The 18,891-nt window shown below is 38.4% G+C and overlaps 1 protein-coding gene across 1 annotated transcript in view; it reads left to right on the top strand.

Annotated features, from left to right (window-relative positions):
* The first annotated feature begins 1,910 nt into the window (after nt 1-1,910).
* The window catches only part of MEP1B (meprin A, beta), a 31,935-nt gene continuing 14,954 nt past the window's right edge, over nt 1,911-18,891 (top strand). The window contains exons 1-10 of the mRNA XM_010006894.1: nt 1,911-1,973; nt 6,309-6,327; nt 6,513-6,563; nt 6,664-6,711; nt 7,674-7,772; nt 8,831-8,948; nt 12,716-12,894; nt 14,395-14,613; nt 16,970-17,122; nt 17,869-18,084. Of these exons, the coding sequence (XP_010005196.1) occupies nt 1,911-1,973; nt 6,309-6,327; nt 6,513-6,563; nt 6,664-6,711; nt 7,674-7,772; nt 8,831-8,948; nt 12,716-12,894; nt 14,395-14,613; nt 16,970-17,122; nt 17,869-18,084 (1,165 nt within the window). The remainder of the gene's footprint in view (nt 1,974-6,308; nt 6,328-6,512; nt 6,564-6,663; nt 6,712-7,673; nt 7,773-8,830; nt 8,949-12,715; nt 12,895-14,394; nt 14,614-16,969; nt 17,123-17,868; nt 18,085-18,891) is intronic.

Below are 18,891 nucleotides of genomic sequence, written 5' to 3'. Positions count from 1 at the left end.
CAAAGAAGTAGAAAACGAGGCTTTTAGGCTTTCTTCCAACACCATGTAGTAAGGCCAAAAAATGTGCTATTTCTTTTGAGTTTATCATGCTCCACCATTTCAAGAAAACACTTGTAAGGTACTGTACTCAAGGAATAATGGATGCAGCTACACTAGTCTTTTAGTTCCCACTTACCATGCTTTAGTTCGTATCACCAGTTTTGGAGTGTCCCAATTGAATTTCTTCGGGTTGAAATGAAACCAGAATATGTTCTGCAGATCCCCACCTAACACAGTCCAGTTGCCACCACTGACATGCAGTCTTTGGGATCAAATTAGATCCAGTCAGAAGTAAAACCTGTTGAGATGTGTACAACATAGATGCGAGGTTCTTAGCACCACATGTTTCGACTTACTGACCCATTCCAGTTGGTTTGAAGTACTTATTGCTGTGGACATACCCAGTCTAACCTAGAGAACCTCCAAGAGGAGAACTACCATCATCTCCCAGCAGCTGAAGATGACAGTGTGCAGAATTCAAGTATTGCTGAACTTGCAGAGGTAATCTTAACAAAAGAGCTTTTCAACCTTCCAAACATCACTAATCTGAGAACAATTTACACCACCATTATTGATGGGTCGAGAATGACAATACTTATTGCTACTGTTGTTAAAAAAGAATACATTGTAAGAACAACAATATCCACAACTGCTACTTCTCAATGAATCAGTGATGAAACAAGCAAGGATCTGAGTGACTAAAAGTAGCTCTAGTATCAATACTTAAGGTCAACCCATTCTTTCTTATCAGTTCTGATATTGAAATAGTATGAAAAATGTTATTTTAATATAGTCATTTGGGATTCTGTATTCACAATACAAAATCTAAGTGCTGTTTTTAGTTTTTATGATGTTCTAGCCAGATACTTGGACTGGGGAACTAAAACTAAGTGTTTGCCAAGTGTTACCATACGATTACTACAGGTACCTTCTGTTTAAGTGTAAGAGAAACCATGGCAATTTCAGCACTCTCTGGAAGCTAATAAGTAGAAAAGATTATTTAAGTTGGAATAAACTAGAACTGCAAAATGTAGCAGACAGTGGTGATAGTACAATGGTACTGACATTTAAAAAATTATCTTGTATGGAGTTTTTAAATAGTCCAGAAGAATACCAGAATACAGAAGAATAGTCCAGAAGAAGCTATGATTTACTGACAAAGCAGTGTTTCACATTCTTCAATAATAGAAATGGCAGTGCCTTTTCTAAAAGCAAGATACTGAAATTATGTTGCTGACGGATTTCTTTAGGTGCACACATTTGCCCTTTTTACTTTCTGTCCAAAAATGCTATGTGTTAATATATTAATGTCTTACCTGCCAAGAGTGTTCCTAGCTTTCAGTTGTTCAAAAGGTTTTAGAGCCAGCTTTATTCACTGAATCGCGGGATGGTGGAGCTGGGAAGACACCTCTGGAGATCCCCATGTCCAGTCACCCTGGTTGCATCAGGGACACCTGCAGCAGGTTGCTCAGGGCTGTGTTTGGTTGGGTTTTGACTGTCTCCAATGATGGATACTCCACTGCTTCCCTGAGCAACTTGTTCCAGTGCTTAGAAACGTTTTCTTATTTTTAAATGGGATGTCCTGTATTTCAGTGTGCCTGTTTCCTTGTAGGTCTATTTTTTTTATCCATTTCATCCTGTATTTCAGTTTGTGTCCAGTCTTTTTTTTTTCCACAGCTATTCTTAAGTATAGTTAAAGTATATGTTAATTGTCATAATGTAGTAATGATGGACTTCACTTACTGGAAAAGAAAAAGGTAGGTAAGTTAATCGTTGATGAAAGGACAAAGGTTTTGATTTATGACATTTACTGTCTTAAATACCAAGTTGGTCTGAAATCCTGTCCATGCAACTGCTGACTGGATATTAGCATGGGCTGGTTTTCTGTTCCTGCGCTCTTAACTTGGCTGCTTCTTCAGGTGGTCTGGAGTCAGGTAAGAAAACAAAGGATGCATATTCTTTATATGATGGAGTAAGCAATGCAGCTTATGATGAGTTTGAGAGGAAAAGACTGAAGTACGTTGCTTTTGCAAAACAAGAATTCTGTTGTCATCTGGATGGAAGACAGAGAAAGATTTCTGTTTCCTGAGAGTCTTAGTACTGCTATTTTTAATAGGCCTAGCTATACATTAGAAGAGCTTATCTTGCGTTCCCCATCTAAGCAAAATGTCCAGTAGTGTTCGAAATAATGATACCAGACTAGAAATTCTGGGGTTAGAACTGAGATAAGTATTAACATTTATATCTGTATTTGAACAGATTTTTAATATTTTTTTTTTTCTGCAACATAATATATCAATACTGAAATTAAAGCTTTTTCAGCCACTGCATGTACTTGTAAATGGCAATTCTCTGTTCCTCTAATCTGCCTGAACTATTTAACGCCAAAAAAAAGTAACAACTGAGATTTTGTGTTTCTTGTCTTTTGCAGTGAAATACAGCATTTTGCTCTTCTTGTGCTAATTTATTGTAGAGGCCAGGAGTTTTGGTGATACACAATACAATTAGTTTGGGGAACAAAACCAGTAGGTTGCTGAAAGCTCATTTCAGCTGTTCTTAATTTCAGAGTAATCTATAGAGTAAGGCATTACTTATTGTAACATAAGTGGAATAACATTATCTATTTTATGTGATGCAACTTAACTCTCTAATTCTATGAATCCAGCTCCAATATCTCACTGTGGTAGTCATATCCTCTTCCTCTCCACTAACACGTGCTCATACATCTTCTTAAGTCAAGCTCAACCTTGTCCCCAGCTGTCTGATAGTCCTCTTGTATCCCCCACTGCCCCAGCCTCAGACTTCCCTTGTATTTCCACTGCCCACCTCTCTATTCCCAGCCTTTTGGAAACTCAAGTCTCAGCCTTGTTTACAGGCTTTGGTAAAGCTTGTAGTAGGTGTTGTAGACTGCTACAAACATCCACAACCTATCGCACATCAAACTGACTTGTGATAACCAGCACCTGTGTGAGACAGGGGCTTCTGATCACCAGGACTATTTCATTTCCATGTGCCTGTGGCCTTGAAGAGTTTCTTTTGTATTTTTGGATGCCAGTACTAAAAGTTGTATAGTCTGGAGAAAACACTGGTAAGTTACAGTGTCTCATCTAAAATTGGTGGCTGCTTTGGTACTACACTGGTAATATGACTGGTAATATGACCTTCCTCTGTATGTGACATGAACTGTGAGACTGGTAATATGACCTTCCTCTGTATGTGACTATGATATGCTGTTGATTTAAAAAAAAATAAATTATTTCAGACTTGAAATGCATCATGTAGGTCTCAGCTGTCAAGCTGGTATTGGGACTGAAGCTATTGCTACTCAGATGAGTAATACTTCTACACAGAGATACACCTTTTGAAATTAAGTATTTTGCTGTTGAGATTCACAGAACTAAAGACCTTTTTTATTGAGAAGGAAGTGGAAACGAGTCATGACAGGGATTCCTTCAGCATAAAACATTCAGCAAGTTTTCAGACACTGAGGACCATCCTGGATTTAAGGCAACTGCTGAATTTGGTATTCTTCAGCCATGGACACATACTTTGGTTTATGCAGCAAAAGTACTTTTGGGACTTAGCTACATTGATTTCAGTTTGTGAGCTTTTGCTGCTGATAAATGAGCTTTTCCATGACCTAGCCAGTTTTTATCTTTAGTGCAGTTATGCTTTCTGATTAGCTGATATGGGTAGATTGTAGTTTATAGTTACTGAAACTGTAGAAACATTTTACTCTCTATTAATGGTTATAAGAGGATTCAACATATATAAGTACAATTCTTCTCTTCCATCAACAATCTTTAACAAAAACAATAATAATTTTATTTTAATTTTTGAATATTGCAAGCTTTACTTGTCATTTTTTTTCTTCCACATTAGCTGGAACTCTGTGTGAGAGTTGGAATTTGAAAGCAAATGAAGTCTTCAACATGTGTGTCACATACTCTTCCCATGTACTTTCAGCTTGTTTTACAAGCTGTACTTTTCATTTCAAAACTTGAATATATGGACTGGATACCATCTTATGCATATCTTGTGATAAAGAAATGTAATGAGAGGATACATGTGCAATAAAACCTCAGTGTGTAAGAGGATTCTATTGACATTGCAGATTCATGGATGATTTGTCTGGAAAAGATATTTTGGGTTATTAAACTGTATCTACATACTGTTATTAGTTTATTCTTTTTTATGAAACCCCAATCCTATTTTATCATGTATCAATGTAAACCTGAATAATACTAGTTAACTCAGTGAAATGTGAGATCAAAATCAATCCTTCAGCATTTGCATCTGCAAAACTCTGGAAACAGTTTTTAAATGGACTCAGTCACTTTTCTACAGGCAGTGGTTTTTTATGAGTCAGGTATCTTGAAATCTACAAAATTTTGAAGCTATCTAAAACCATGATGTACCAAACCAGTGCTGTTTCAGGAGAAATTGGGTCAGGAAACAGATTCTACACAATTATTTTTGTAACCAACACTTGAAGATCAAAATCCTGCCTTTAGACTGGGCAAGAATGTGTGTGTGTGGTAGTTTTCATTAAGAAAATGAAGAGACAGAAGAAGAAGTTGATGAAATGCTTTGCCTGTTTATATAACATTTAGGCAGTAAGCACTTGATTATGCCAGCTCATACCAATCGGCATTATCTCTCTTAAACCTATAAATTATCACCTCTAATTGATTAGGCAAAAAATGTTTTTCCCCTATTAGGCACTCAGAACAAATACAAAAATCTGACAAAAACTGTGAAACAACAATTTGAATTAATTTTAGTTCAGGTGAAAAAAAAAAAAAAGAAAAATGAGAGATTTCAGGCTTTTATATTTACAATATTTTTTTCTGCCATTTGCTCAAGTTTTCACAAGACAGTAATTTCAGATTGAAAATTAATCTTTCATTAAAAAGCTATAATGAGACGTTCTGGCAATTTCAAAGCTTTCTATTTGAGCCTTTTCCAAATGAAGAAATTTCATTGAAGTTGGTCTTTTTCCTGCATTTGATTAAAGCTTTTGTATGAACCCCATCAGTTTTAGGGCACACAGTAATGTTTGCCCTCAAAATTATTCCCCATCTTCATGTGCCAAAAGTGAAGTCTAGAAGAATATGTGCATTTGAATTCCTCTTGAATATTCTAGCCACCATTTTTTTCTTATTCATGATACAGATTATAAAAAGTACCAAAACTAATATTTTTGTGGACTGCATGGATTTGGTTTTTGCCATTTTTCAACCTTCTGATCTTGTACTCTTCACTAATTCTGATGGAGTTTGCAGATGCCTATCACCCTGAAAAAAATAAAAAGAAAAAAGAAGTCCTACATGCAAAACTGCATGTATGAAAGATAGTGAATTATTTATATGGAGAAAGAAAATCAGCCGGGGGGGGAGAGTAGCAGGAACTATTGTAAAAAGAAAAATAAAATACCCACTCTGCTTTGCAGAATTATATCTGTAACCTATATTGACAGAGCTTAGAATTTAGTGCTGTTTTTTACCTTCAGTTTGTGAACTCCTTTTCAAACACCTCAACACAAGATTTCTGGTGAGAAACAAGAAAACCCACCCAGCAACAATTGCTTACAAATGCTGTTCATTATTTTACTCACTGCTTGAGAAATAGCTGCATAGTGTTATGTCAAGTACGTTCAAACCTGTCCAAAATAAAGCATCTAGTCCAGTGTAAGAGTACAGCTTATACTCCGTGGGCATGTTGTGGCAAGGAAAAAGGTGCAATGTATGTCTCATTCTGGTCTTGTTTTAATATGGAATCTGGATTTTGGCATCTTGCAGAAGCAGCCTTTGAGTTGGTGTTGCTGAGGTAAAGAGAGCCCAGCCAAGGCACTGAACGGGGGCTGAGGTGACCTGGACTTCCTACCCAGTCCTTGCTGTGTGCCTAAGTAGCAATACTTGATTTAACAGAAATAATAGGCGCTTTTCTCCTGTTTGTGAAACACCATTGGGCACTGCCTGAATGGTAAGAGAAAAATGGTTGTGAAAACTTCACAGAAGCAGCACTGGGTGACTTGTTGGGCAGCCTAAATTGGGGAGGACACAAATCCAGCACATATGACAATCCAGCAAATAAACATTTCCAGTCAAATGGGAAAGCAGTGGATTCAGCCAATCCAATCCAAAGCCGTGCTCTAAGTGCTGCCAGTTGAGCTTAAATCGCATCTCTAATACAGTTGAGAGAGTAATGTGAGCTGCATTTCATTATGTGCCTTTCTAATAATATCTTTTTTTCTTCCCCCTCCCCAGCCTGCTCTGGAGACAACTGGTAAGTTCTGTTTAGAAATCTATTTGTATTCACGGGAGGCAGTCAACAAAAACAGCTGCTCATAAACATTGCTAGGACAGACCCAGACTTATAATTACTGTTATTGTTATTGCATTAATTTTCACACTTCATAAAGATAACAGCAAGGGCTAATGTCCTACCTCACTTGTCTTTTTATTTTCCAGAAATAGATTTGGATGGAGAAATTGATCAAGACATCTTTGACATCAATGAAGGTTCTTGAAAATTTAGTTTCTCTTAATATTTTTTGTTATTTTCATTACTGTAGCCACAGATCAATACAGTAACTGAATGTTAATCTCCTCTTCCCTTTAGCTTTAGGACTAAACCTTTTTGAGGGAGACATCAAACTTGATGGGGTGAGTTCAAAGATAAAATATAAAACCAGAAATGTGCATTGGGTTATGCAATGTAAATTATCACTGGCATGGAAATGATTGACGCATCCTGCTCCTGCAAACAATACATGCTCTTTATGTAACAATAAACTGAGAATGTCTGGAGATATTTTCCTACCAAATGTCAGAAACAATGACAGAACTGGCTGCATCTGCAGAAACAATGTCCTGTATAAGGTTGGTTTAGATCAATCTAATTAGCTTTTTGTTTGCTATACTGTGGTTTTGTATTTGCACTCTTAAGAGATTCTGCAGCACTGATGACATCCAGACAAGTTTATACAAAAGATTCTTAATTTATCAGCACAACATTTATTATGAGCCAATTAAATTTACAGACCAGTACTGTAAAACCTTCATCGTGTAAGTAGTCACTAAAACCAGTGGGTAAATTTAATCTGTAATACCACAATTTAAAGCATCTGTCCAATATCCCTATCTGATAAATTAAAAAACCCCCATGTATACAGCAAGTTACACATCCTAGTAGAAACCCCAGAGAAAACCCTGAAAGTACCCCTGAAAGTCACTGGTGTTTTACTCCTCCTTTTGGTGAACTGTTTTGGCTTGAGTATATCAGTAGAAGCCAAGAAAGCACTTGCTAAGGACACAGAAACAAACCCCTACATGATGAAAAATTACATAATTATTAATCTCTGTGCAGTTTTCAGGGCTTTAGGTCTTAATGCATCCCACAGCAGCTAAAACTCTTCTCACACAAACATAAAAATCTCAGGTAATTTTTATGGAGAAAGTGTTGCAGAAGTTGGAGTCACTAGTAGAAAGGAGCAAAGGGCCTTCAAACCCAAGCCTTAAACCTCTGAGTGATCTTCCAAAGTTTTTGAGCTCTTTGATTTCTGACTCATAGGAGACATGCTTTTCTTTAGCACTATTGTAGTTCCTGATCCTACATCAGTTTTTACTGAGGACTGCATAATTATTTTCTTTCTCAGGAACGAAACTCCATCATTGGTGACAAGTATCGGTGGCCTCACATTATCCCCTATGTCCTTGATGATAGCTTGGGTACAGTATTTGGTGTTGACAATGTCTGCATGTTCTGTTGATTGAAATAAAGACACTGTGGCATCCTTTCCTCTTACAAGTCTTGAGCAGGCCATTTTCCACAGCAGGGCTGCCTCTGGATGTGCACAAACAGGGTATATAATCTTGGTGTTGGCTCTCACCTCCTTTATTGAGTGGTTCTTATCCTGCCATGGCCATAGTCCAGCAGATTGATTTGACTTTCAAAGCATATGACATGAAATAGTACTAAGCAGAAGGAAAAACAGGGCACCGAAGACCTTTTCAAAGCAAGAAAGCTTACCTGGCCACCTACATCATCTACAGCACTGATGGCAAACTGGCATTCTGGCACCAATGCAGACTGCAGTGGCACATTGCTGTCTTCCCTGCTGTGGGGCCAGGGAACAGGTCATGGTGTGTCTTCTTCCCTTCAAATTCACCTGGTTGTGGCTCTGCATGGCAGAGGCAAGCAATGAGACTGGGAGCTTGAGTTCCTACTGTGTGCCGTGTGGGAAGATTATGCCCTTACTACACAATGTGGGAGGAAAAAAAGATCACCCACCCCTAGTTAATATTCAGATCTCAACCTCTGAAGGGGTTGAAACCATGCAAGTCACTTAGAGTAGGCAACCCAGACATAACATGAGCAGTTCAACTCTTGCAGAAGTTATATGAGAGATCTGTAGCTTACAGTTTGCACTAGATGAAATCTGATGGTTTTGTTCCCTGTTTATTTAATACTTGCTCACTTAGATCTCAGCAAAGTAAATTAAAGAATTTACAGAAATAAAGACCATTCACTATCATGTCTTAAATACTCATCATGCCCTATTTTATATATACGTATTGAATAAAAATTACATGGAAAAAACCAAGAGGAAGTTAGTATGTCACAATAGCCAAATCTGTTTTTTAGGTCCCTACTCAGGTTTGAATTCAGCAAAAAGCTAGCTTATTTTAATCAAATATTGTTGAAGCAATACTTAGGACTTGCTCCATGTGGGTAATGGTACAAACCTATTGGCTCAATATTGACAAGAACACTATTTGCTTTGCAGAAATGAATGCTAAGGGTCTCATCCTCAAGGCATTTGAACAGTATCGACTAAAAACCTGTATTGACTTCAAACCTTGGGAAGGGGAGAAGAATTACATATCTGTCTTCAAAGGAAGTGGGTAAGAAGAGTAATATAAAATAACTCTCATCCTGTTTGACTATTTTTGTGTTCAAATTCACTCTAAAACTGATATATCCAATGCTAATGTTGTATTTTTGTTGTGTCTATTTTTCTAGTTTGTTTTTTTTTTTTTAATTGGAAGTTGTAGTAGTTTCCAAAGCAGGTATTACTTAGGTAGTAGTGAACAATTTAATAACAATACTTATTTTTAGATATAAGAGGCAATCATGTCCTTTAAGAAGTAATTTTCTGGGTCTGGAAACAAGCCATTTGTTTTCTTGATTGATTTTTGGATACATGAAGTGTCACTTTCAAATGATCATTCTTAGTATACCTTAATTTTTAGAAAGACAAAAAATATCCCAGTAGAAATACGGTAATTCTGACTATGGGACAATGAATTTGTTTGACTGTAAAAAATGGAATTGCATTTAAATGGTGTCACACCAGCATTCAGATACAGCAGCGATATTTTTAAATGCTGCACAGCACTGAGATATTTTACAGAGGTTTCAGTTTATTTACCTCTTTTGATTGGTAATTATGCTATTCAACTACATGTTTTACAAAATAAGGCTCCAGCAAAGAAGTCAAAATTACCCCAGCTGCTTCCCTTCCTAAGACAGTTCTCTGTCAAAACAACACAACAAGAACAAATCTATTCTGCACTCTATACTAAACTATTTCGCTGTTGGAAAAGATCAGGGAAAGCCTGATAGCCTGGTGAGGAAATTTACTTTCAGAAAATCATTTCCTGATATGAGAGTGCATTCATAAATGGTAAAAGATTTTCTGATAATAGAAACGTCTCCCTTTACCTTTGGCTTGTTCTAAGATATTTGTAGCAGATAATTGTTTCAAAATTTCTTCAGTCTCTGGCTCTTTGTATTTTCTGCCCTTCATGCTGTGCACATGACATTGAAACTCAACACGAAAAGATATAAAAGTGGAGACTTAGGGAGCAATGCATTTTCCTGTGCTAATGACTCTTTAGTTTTTTGAGCCAAATGGAAAACTCATGTAGCTTAATTTTTTTAGTCCATTGTCACATAAAGTATGCATTGAAGTTGCCAATAATTGTACCTGAAAAAGAACCACAGTATTTAGCCTATGGCAAATAAGAGGCCTCTGCACAATGTTTCATTTCTAAGTCTATTGAAGATAGATGAATCAAGGTGATGAAGAAAACAAGGCACTCTAGTGGGACAGCATATCTTGCCCTCAATGCTGCATGTGTTGCTTGCCCTGAAATGTTTCTATCATCTCAGCTGACACATCCGTAAAACAGTTAAAACACACCAGCACTTTTTAAAAGATAGAAGGTAAAAAATGCAGTCTACAGAAATGGCTCTCCAGTTTCAGTGAGCTAACTTGGGGCTGTATAAAGGAATTATCAGGCATCAGCTACCTTTCATTTCACTCCGTTTCTCTCTTCTGATACAACAGTACAAGGTGAAAGGTGAACAAACAAACCCATTTCCACTTTACCATTGCTGACTACTTATTTTTGTTGGTGGTGGTGGTGGGATTTTTTTTAATCAGGGAGGACTCCTCTAACTGGAGACTAAAGAACTCAGTCCAGAGGGTACAGTGCACACAGCAGCACAAAGTCACTCCAGCCTGTGTGCTAAGCAAAATAACTGAGAGATGCCTGTGAATTATGGAAATGCAGGAACATCAGATGTGGCTGGTGCCTGCAAAGCTCACAGAACAGTCTGGGATGACATCCTGCAGTAGATTTTTCCCTACTTTTCTCATGAAGAGCAGGACTCATTCTTCAGGAAAACACATATTGTGCAGTAGTCAAACAGTAGACCAGCGAGAATCAAGCCCATCTCTAGTATTTCCATATGGGACATCAGGTTTTCATGGAGATCTCCTAGGATTTCACCCCAGTTCTTTGTCACTGTGGCACATGGCAAAGGGAACCCATAGAGAAGTGGATTGTTGCAGATCACTGGCTAACCAGCATGATGCTGGTAAGTCAGAGTCTGTGTGTTGATACTGGCCTGATGATCAGAGAAGCTGTGGATGCTCCCTCTGTGGAAGTATTCAAGGCCAGGCTGGATGGGGCTTTGAGCAACCTAATGGTTGCTCAACCAGTGGGAGGTGTCCTTGCCCATGCAGAGGAGCTGGAACTGGGTGATCTTTAAGGTCACTTGAAACCCAAACCATTCTATGATTCTATAGTATGGGAAGTTATGTAGGAGTAGGACATTATTATGAAAACGTGCCTGAAATACACATTGTCTCTCAGAGGACAGGATTTCTAGGTGGCATCATCACTAGTGATGGTGTGTATCTACTTACAGCCCATCTTCCAAAAAGGCTGGTGGGAATAGACAGAGCAGGTGCTTCTCTCTTCCTGGAGCATTTGATTGAGCAACTAGCAACGAAGAAAGCATTGAATTGAGGGACTTATGGCTCTCACACACTTGGGGAAGCTGGGACTTTCCTCCCATTTTCTCCTCTCCTTAAGACATGGCTAACATGGTGCTAACAACGGTGCCCATTGACCTAGAGTGCCCTGTTCCCCCAACTAAGTCTTATTTGCAGAGCTTGGTGACACAGACCATGCATTTACTCCCTCTGCAACTGCTTAATTATGAGGTTGTAGGCATTTGGCAGACTCAAGGCAAGAGAAAGCTGCATCCCCCAGTGTATGGGTGCTAATTTTGCCAAGTGTCCTGGATGTGCTCTGCACAGCAGCTGTGAAGCCAGAGGCAGCTGCTTTGGTATGAGGTGGACCCAGAGCTGTGATGGACTTCCTGGACTTCTGCACCATCAAAAAAAACTGCATAATTGCTATGAGGCCTTGCTCAAGGGAAGCCTGTGAAATCATGGATGCCACATGTGCTCCTTCCCAGGTCTCCTGCTGTGATTTTAATGAGTAATCAATAGCCAGGGTCTGTGCTGCTTTGTGGAAGGAGAGATACTGGGGAATATGTTGCCCTAGTAAGTTACAGGGTTTGACAGTGCATAAAGTGCTGGCATTTCTAAATTTCTGAGGTGGTAGGACTGCAAACCCTATGGCATATTTTGCACCCGATTAGTTTGATGGACTTCTTTGGGTAAGTGTTGAATTATTTGCTGCATAAAATATCAATTTAAATGTAACTCTCAGTGCTTACTAGTTTTTGGACATGGGATGCCATTTTATTGGCTTGTGCAGAGAGCTCACTGATTTTTTTAATTCTTTAATAAAAACTTCCAGCACAGCTGCAGTTTTGCTTTTCCTCATCAGTGTCAGCAGCGAATGCTCTAGCACAGCAGCACAAATAACTAGAAAGAAAAGAGTTTGTTTAAAGCACCGTCAAATCCGCCAACCTTTCAGAAGGTGACACGGGTTTGCCTTACAACAGGGACAGGCTCAAAGTGCAGTCACAGTCACGTATTATGCTCCAGATAAAAAATTGTTAATTTACAGTAATTTAATTGCTCTAAATCACGTGTTCATAGTCTCCACATTTAACAGACTACCAATGAAATCCTAACCAGTTTTCTTCTGTCAAGAATAGACCAACATTTTTCTGCTAAAGAAACCCCATTAAAAACAATAGAGCTGGAGCAGGGGAGCTGCTGGTTCATCAAAACTGAGCTAAATGTGAGAGGAAAGGGTTTGGATGGTACAGATCGGTGAAGATCTCTGTACCAAAATGTAACTTCAACACTCAAAAATATACCCGTTGAACAGACAGATTCTGGATTTCTTGTGGCATGGTGATGGTGTCTCACAGGCTATCTCTCATTTTATTTGGATGCTAGCTGCTGGTCCTCAGTGGGAAACCAACAAATGGGCTTGCAGGAGCTCTCCATTGGTGCCAACTGTGACAAGATTGGGACGATTCAGCATGAGTTCCTGCACGCCCTGGGATTCTGGCATGAGCAGTCACGGTCCGACCGGGATGACTACGTGTCCATCATGTGGGACAGGATTCAGTCTGGTCAGTCAATACCTGGCTTTTCCTTTCACACTGTGGTGTGAGGACTCTTAGCTGTGGAACATCCCTTCCAGCCATCCTTTGGTGGTCACACTATTCACACACTGGTACTTTGTTTTCAAAGCCAGCATATCATAGAATCATAGAATCTTAGGGGCTGGAAGGGACCTCGAGAGATCATCTAGTCCAACCCCCCTGCCAGAGCAGGGTCACCTAGAGTACATCACACAGGAACTCATCCAGGTGGGTTTTGAAAAATTAATTAAATATCAAGTCACATCTATTTGGCTTAGAAAACCTAATTTGTTGTTGCTGTGGTTATTCCTTGTGCCACAGCAGCTCCCAAAGACCTCACTAGAGATATGAGTTCTGTTACGCTACATGTTGTATAGCAGAGCAACAGAAGAGAGTAATTTAGCTTGTTTAAATGAATAATATAAAAGCACTGTTATTCTGGGAGCTTTTAACAAAACAAAGTAATTAAAAAAAAAAAAATCCCATTCTGAAAAACCCAGTGCAACCAAAGTCAATAGAAAAACTCCAGTGAAAATACTGGTTGTCCTCTTTCTCCCCAGGTGCTACAGCTGGTGGGGGCAGCAGCACTGAGACAGCAGAGAGTGCAGGCAGGGTGTGCAGACAAGGGTCACTCTTTTCAGAGTCCACATCATGTGAGTGGCTACTTTAGCAATGCAGCTTGTGAATGTAAGTGTTGGCATATTTGGCACAAGCCTGAGTTATGGCACAGGGTTCCTCAGGACTCTGCTTGATCTCTGCCCCTTCAGCTTGCTGTCGTCCTCTGTGAATTTCAGACAACCGAAAAACAAAGTTGTATACACAGGCTTGGTGCTTTCCTAACACAGGTACACATAGAACACTGAAAAAACAGATAATGATACAATCTAATGCATTCTTACTTAGTCGTGCTCAATAGTCAGGTGCATATACACGTATATGTTGCAGAAAATGGCTTAGACACTGTTATTTGATTTCCATTATGGTTTGCTGACTCTTTAGTGACAAGTTGCACTATTGTTAGCAATTTAAAACTGCTGCAGCTTTTTTACACTGACCATAACATAGTCACATGTATAGGTCAATTCTGGAAGCTTATCTAATGCAAACTCTAACTTGCTTATTGCAAGCTAAAGTGACCAGCAATTAAACAGGACATCATACAGATTAGGAACAGGGAGGCATTACAGTTGCAAATTGCATTAATTTGAGTACTGAAAGAGTATGTCCACTTTTGGGTATCAGAAGCCCATCAAAGCTTACGGGTTTCACAAGGAAAAGATTTCTGGTAGCAAAAAGCTTTCCTTCATCTAGCAAAAGTCATCATGTCATGTTCCAGCAGCTAAAAGAGGAAAGTAAATAACCCTAGACTAGAAATAAAATAGTTATACGAAGTAAATACATGTAAGCAGGAACAAAACAAATACCTTAATTCCATCTATCAAAACTTGGTCCTCTTGGGCAATCCTTCCTTTTGTTTTTCCCATTTAGGTAAAGAACATAATTTTAACAAATATGATGACAAAACATCTGACTTCCTGAATGTCCCCTATGACTATGCTTCTGTGATGCACTACAGCAAAACTGCATTCAAGAATGGAACTGAACCCACCATTGTCACTAACATACCAGACTTCATGGATGTAATAGGACAGCGAATGGATTTCAGTGATTATGATCTCCAGAAACTAAACCGGCTGTACAATTGCTGTAAGTTCATTTCTTTTACCTTTTTTTTTTTACTTCAAGTGTTTGAAAGAAACAAGGGTGATACTTACATGCTGGACTCATCCAGGCATGAGTGAAAGAGATGCTAACATGTTTGGAGAAGCAAATAATGTTAAAAACATCAGAAATAATGGTATAGCTAGAAATAACATAGCCCTCCTGGAGAAACACTGCTGCATAGCAGAGTCTTCTGTGCAATTTTATCTGACCTTTAGTTAAAAACCAGCTTTGTTCAGCTGCTGATTTTTGTTCATCCCTTGGGTGTCTGTTTAAAATGTGTACTTTGGAACAAAGCTTTTTGTTTTTCCTCCTTATTCTGCAGCTGTTGCTCAGAAATAAGTACTTTTGCTGTGGCTGTCATACCTACCCTGCTCTCATGCAATCTGTGAGACAGTGTGTTCAAGCAAATAGGGTAGATGTGCTGTTATGAAGAAAATATGAGCCATTAAAATTTCATTCTTAGTTTAAAACCTAATCTCTTTCAAAAGTGGTCAAAAGAATTATTTTGCCCACAACAGGATTTATTTTGGGAAGCTGACTGAAAATGAAAGACATCAAAATATAGAGTATTCTAAGTCCAAACTGGAATTCATAATTACGACTGCATCAAATGTGCCCTGGCACTCAGCTGAAAGCTTTCATTTCACTCCCTCAGTATCCCAAGTAGTGAATACTGGTTTAACTTGTATTTGGCTATAATCCTGCAGTGCTGTTCTGATCTCTTCTTCAGGACTGTCTTTCAGGCCATATGATAACATTAGATTTTAGTCTGCTTTCCCTTTCTAGCATATTCCTTAAGAGAACAGACCATAAAGATTCCCTCAGCCACTGGAAGTTAGGACTCAGTGTGCATGACACGTATTTTCTTCCAAGTCCAGCACACATACCAGCTACATACCAAGGCAATTTCTGTCTTTTGGTGCAGATGGAGTTAAAAACCTGCTTCAAGCAGTGTGCCCTTCCCTTTTTTTTCAATAATAAATCTAAAAAATACTTTGCAAACCTTTGGGTCTTGCTTTGTCTTTTCCTGTTGTTCAGACCATGACTCCATGCCAGCCAGCACATTCTAATTAAAATAGGATGCTGCTTTCCTGTTTGGGCAGATCAATTTAATATTTTGTTTTGTATTTTGATTTCAAAGAGTTCTTTCATCTAATATTACTCCATTTTTGCTTACCTTCTTGCTGACATCTTAGCTGTTTTGTTTTTTTTCTTCAGTAGTCAATGAAACATTTACTGTGACAATATTTTCTTGGGTTATACAACATCATACCAATACTGTATCTTAAAAGATACCAGTCATACAACACTTCTGATAGCCTTGCAGCCTCTAGAGGGTTGTTAAACTTCCTCCAAGGACAGTACAAAACATCTCAGGAGTACTGATTTGGCAGCAGTTCATACTTTAGTGCTTCCCTGAGCCACAGTCTAAGTGAGGCGTTTGGCATGCCATTGAGGTTGATTTTCCTGACACTCTTAAGTCCCTTTTGTGGTGCAATGAAATCTTCAAACCTGTCATAGTATTTTATACATAGTTTGAAAAGAAATAATTATGAAGCATTTTATTAACCTAGTTGCTTTCAAATCATGGCTGGCATTACACAGAGCATGGTACAATGAGAAACAAATCTAAGAATGAGGACGAACCAGGACTGTGTCCTCACCTATCCAGCATTTGCTTTAGGCAGAGGAAATACTTCATACAGTGTTTTCACTTTCCTATTCAATTGCACAGTTTTCTTTCACTTAATTTTTCACTTGTTATATGCAAAACATCTTAAAAATTTGGATGAGATGAGTGATTCACTGGTCCCTTTGCCAAATGTTTTTTTTTCAGCTCAGCATTTTGAAAATTAAGGTTTGCCTATTGCAGCAAAATAACTTCTGCTTGGTTATATTTCAGTATAATAAGCACTCCAGTTGATGAATTAGTGAACTTTTATAAAAATCTGCAGCTATGTGTGGAGTAGCTAAAGAAAACAGAGGAATGAATGGAAAGTCTCAGACTTTTGGCTTTGTGAAGGTTGGTGGGTTGGGGCTGATATTAGTGTACCTTTTATAAATAAAAGATGTGATACGATAATTAGCTGCACCCTCCTGTTCTTGCCACCCAGAGTGGTCCTGATGACATCTTGTAATGTCAATGTTAGTGATCAAATGTTTTGAGTTCTTAAACGTTGTACCTATGAATGCTGATGGTATTTGAAGCCACTGGGTATTTTGTGTTTGCATTTCTTAGTCTTTCTCTACTCTTGGCTTTGGACTTGAAAAATGAAAAGGTATGCTGTGCAAACAGAGATTCACAACTTTTTTTTTTTATTCTGTTTCACTGTTATAGCCTCCTCCTTAACTTTCATGGACACGTGCAGTTTTGAACTTGAAAATGTATGTGGCATGATTCAAGGTTCAGATGATAACAGTGATTGGCAGCGTTTGTCACAGGTTCCTGCTGGGCCAAATACCGATCACACTAATATGGGAGATTGTGAAGGTAGGAGAAAAGACTGTTCTTATCTCTCTGAGAAGTGTTTTACACAGAGGTGTGTGAGTTGACTTTGATCTTGGCCTCATTCTCTGTTTACTTGTTGACAAATTACAGCTTATTTTTTAACTAAGTGATATAAATCTACATACCTAGGAACATCATGTGATAAGTTGATTTTCTACTTATTTGAGAAGATCAAAATGTTCTCATCTCTTTTGAACTGTTTTCTAGTTTTGGTGTTGTATCCTGCCATGAGAACTGTAGAAATGTTCTAACCTATGGTACAGGCACACCAGAAAGACTGCTTCTTTCCTCTATAACTGCTCAGTAAGTCTTTGGAAAGGTTTGGGATTTAGAAATCACATGTATTACCAGGGTTCAGGTGAACAATTATTTAAGAATATAGCCAGTTCTTCTGAACCTGCCAAAGAAGCCTTCACAAATGCAGGAACTTAACAGTCCTCCAGACAGTCAACTGTGAATTCCTGGCACTGGGTAAAGAGAAAAGCCAACACTTTTGAGTACAAATTGCTAGAGAGAGGGAAATGAGGACAAAAGTTGCAAGAACAGATTTGCCTCTGGACAATGTGAACAGGCAACAGCCCTCAGTCTCAGGGTTTGTACGGGTTCTACCTAACCCTGACCTGACCGTGTCTTCTAGTGTTACAGTACAGTAAAAGGAATACCACAACACCAGGAAAATTCTCTTTTCTCTCTCCTGTGCCATTCATGTCTCACTGACTTTTTGACAGATTCTGGCTACTTTATGCATTTCAACACCAGCGCTGGAGTAGAGGGAAGCACAGCTATCCTGGAGAGTCGAATTCTGTATCCCAAAAGAGACTTTCAGTGCTTACAATTCTATTTCTATAACAGTGGTCATGAAAGTGACCGTCTGCGTGTCTGGGTCAGGGAGTATACGTCAGCCCATCCAAATGGTACTTTGAGATTCATTGAAGAAATAAAAGGTATGGAACAAATTGCATTTTTGCTTAATCTAGACTTAATATCCTTTTCCAAGTACTGGGGGGAAATCTTGTAGCAAAGCAACTCATCTCCTAGTATTATTCTTTGGCTTCTTCTCTAACTATGTAATCAATTCTCTGCTGGTGAAATTATACTTGATGAATCCTCAGTCATCCATTTTCCTATAATATAATCAATTACCACAAATTACAAACCCGAGCATTATCAAGATGGTTTTGTCACCAAAATAGCAAAAATTCCACTAGCAGTCATTTTAACTTTTCTAGAATTGCTGGTATCAATAGCAACAGGTGAGGTTGGTCATTAGAGTAAATTACAATGAATAAGGACATAGTAATAAAGAAATGATAAATACAAGTGCACTGGAATACCAAACATACCAGTTTAAACACAATAAATAAAATTTAGCTTACTTTTAAAACCAGGTTTGAAATGACTTAACTGAAATATCTGGGCAGCAGATCATGATTTGAGTTGCAGTTTGAAGATAATCAAGTTCTTGTGGTTTTAGGAGCCTATGGCCTATAGGATGAGCAACTGAGGTCAATTAAAGGACAAGAGCACTGTAAGTGAGAATTGCCAAGGTCACCTTATGATTACATTACTGTCTCAAATATTTAACCATTATTTGGTCTCCATTGCAGCTACAACTAGTTCAATTACCTGGTTACATAAAGGTCTGAGCACATTCTTTTACTAAATAGGTATTGTCACAGTTTGGCTCTGGGTTGGTAGTCAAACCAGTAACAATAATGCTCTCGATCCCCCCCCTCCCCCCAAGGTAGGGA

Source organism: Chaetura pelagica, unplaced genomic scaffold (assembly GCF_000747805.2).
Source record: "Chaetura pelagica isolate M959 unplaced genomic scaffold, ChaPel_1.0 scaffold109, whole genome shotgun sequence".
In the NCBI taxonomy this organism is placed as follows: Eukaryota; Metazoa; Chordata; class Aves; order Apodiformes; family Apodidae; genus Chaetura; species Chaetura pelagica.
Note: the sequence above shows the minus strand (reverse complement) of the source record. Positions and strands in the feature narration are given on the sequence as shown.